Genomic DNA, 1,546 nt, shown 5'->3' with positions numbered 1-1,546 from the left:
GGGACTAAACAATGGCCTGTTTGTGCTTAGTGTATTTTTCATATTTTATGTATTTTTATTATGTTGGCATGTTATGTTTGTGTTTGTGTTGTTGTTATGTTTTCCTTGTTTGTTGTACTGCAATTTATTTTAATTAGTGGCATTTAAGTTTAAATGCTTGTGTTGTTATACGAAATAATAAAACACATGGAGAACTGAAAAAAGTAATGGATATATTCAATTAAATATTGTTGTTAATATGTACAAAAATATTATTTACACCAAATAAAAAAAAAAGGAAGGCCGACTCAATGTGTCCCGCATCCGGTGTGTCTCAATGTAGCCGTCGGCCTGAGGCGTATCCCCTCCCGCCCGGGTACGCTATCAGGATCATCATCATCATGTTTTCTCCTTATAGCTGGATGCGGCGTAGGATGACATGTATCGATGGTGCTGTCAGGTCCAGTAGAATGCTACATAATAATATAAAACTTAGTTTAGAAAACTACATAATAATTCATAAATAATTCATAACAATTTATATTATCTTACCATAATCGTGTCTGGATCCTGAATGTAGTCATCTGTCGCAGCATCACATGAAGCCTGAAATAAGGAAATTAATATAGTGTAACAAAATAAATAAGTTATAGTTAAAACAAATTCAAATTCAATACTAATAAACTCATACCTGCGCATGTGAAGAGCTGCCATAACTCAGTCGGCGCCCACTAAATAAATCTCGGGTCGGTCGACCCTCATCAGTGGTAGACGGGCCAGGGAAATATCTACCCCACTCAGCTCCTTGAAAATCCGAGCCCGTGATCAATAGTTGACCCGATGGGGTCATCTATGATGGCACTGGAGTGTCAAAAATTCCCAGGCTGTAAGATGGCATGTCAGTCTCATGAATGCCACCTGTCATATCAGCAGCAACATCATCGTCAGGAGCATCATGGCCCCCCTGCTGAACACCACCTCCTCGGACATATTCGTTGATGTACAGTGTCAGATAAACTATAACTACGTAGAATTGTAACTAACGGACATATTCGTTGAATATGTTGTCACCTGTAGAAGCGGCAGGAAGCCACAAACGTCTCTCTGTGTGCCCATGGAAGCCCGACACATCTGCCTGTACAAAAATGAGAGGACAGCACCACCCCAGCTGTAGCTGGCTGTATCCTCGAACCGGGTGATATGATGCAGAAAACGGAGGCTCACTAGGTTCCCCGAAGTGTTCGGGAACAAGACCCCCCCAAATAGAAGGAGCAGCAACAGCCTCGTGTATCGCTGCACATCCACCTCCGCTGACTCGTCGGTGATAGTATCGTGGAGCTGCACCAGGTGGTCTCTAATGGGGACTAACTGTATGCGACTGACCCCAGACGCTACCTCCTGGCCCTCCGGCATGAAACCAGTGAGCATGTGCAGCATATCCCAATATGCCTCCCGCGGATAATATCTCATGGTCGTAGGGAGTAAAACAGGCAAGCCATCAGCGGACAGGCCATATAAAATCTCTGCGTCCTGGAGTGTGATGGTGGCCTCGCCAATGGGAAGATGG

At 43.7% G+C, this 1,546-nt stretch overlaps 1 protein-coding gene across 1 annotated transcript; it reads right to left on the bottom strand.

Annotated features, from left to right (window-relative positions):
• Nucleotides 1–287: 287 nt before the first annotated feature.
• On the bottom strand, nucleotides 288–854 carry LOC109242630. The gene is made up of 3 exons (XM_019409465.1): nucleotides 671–854; nucleotides 532–585; nucleotides 288–452 (listed from the first exon to the last, which is right to left on the bottom strand). Exons 1-3 carry the CDS (start codon nucleotides 827–829, stop codon nucleotides 288–290), a joined length of 378 nt encoding a protein of 125 aa, XP_019265010.1. The 5' UTR covers nucleotides 830–854.
• Nucleotides 855–1,546: the final 692 nt, after the last annotated feature.

Source organism: Nicotiana attenuata, unplaced genomic scaffold (genome assembly GCF_001879085.1).
Source record: "Nicotiana attenuata strain UT unplaced genomic scaffold, NIATTr2, whole genome shotgun sequence".
In the NCBI taxonomy this organism is placed as follows: Eukaryota; Viridiplantae; Streptophyta; class Magnoliopsida; order Solanales; family Solanaceae; genus Nicotiana; species Nicotiana attenuata.
Note: the sequence above shows the minus strand (reverse complement) of the source record. Positions and strands in the feature narration are given on the sequence as shown.

Bases quoted from the DNA above. Each gene is read 5' to 3' on its own strand.
- LOC109242630 (XM_019409465.1), bottom strand. From the start codon at position 829: ATGACCCCATCGGGTCAACTATTGATCACGGGCTCGGATTTTCAAGGA. The intron at 586-670 runs GTATGAGTTTAT...TCCTTATTTCAG, and splicing joins GCAGCTCTTCACATGCGCAG to GCTTCATGTGATGCTGCGAC. The intron at 453-531 runs GTAAGATAATAT...ATTATTATGTAG, and splicing joins AGGATCCAGACACGATTATG to CATTCTACTGGACCTGACAG.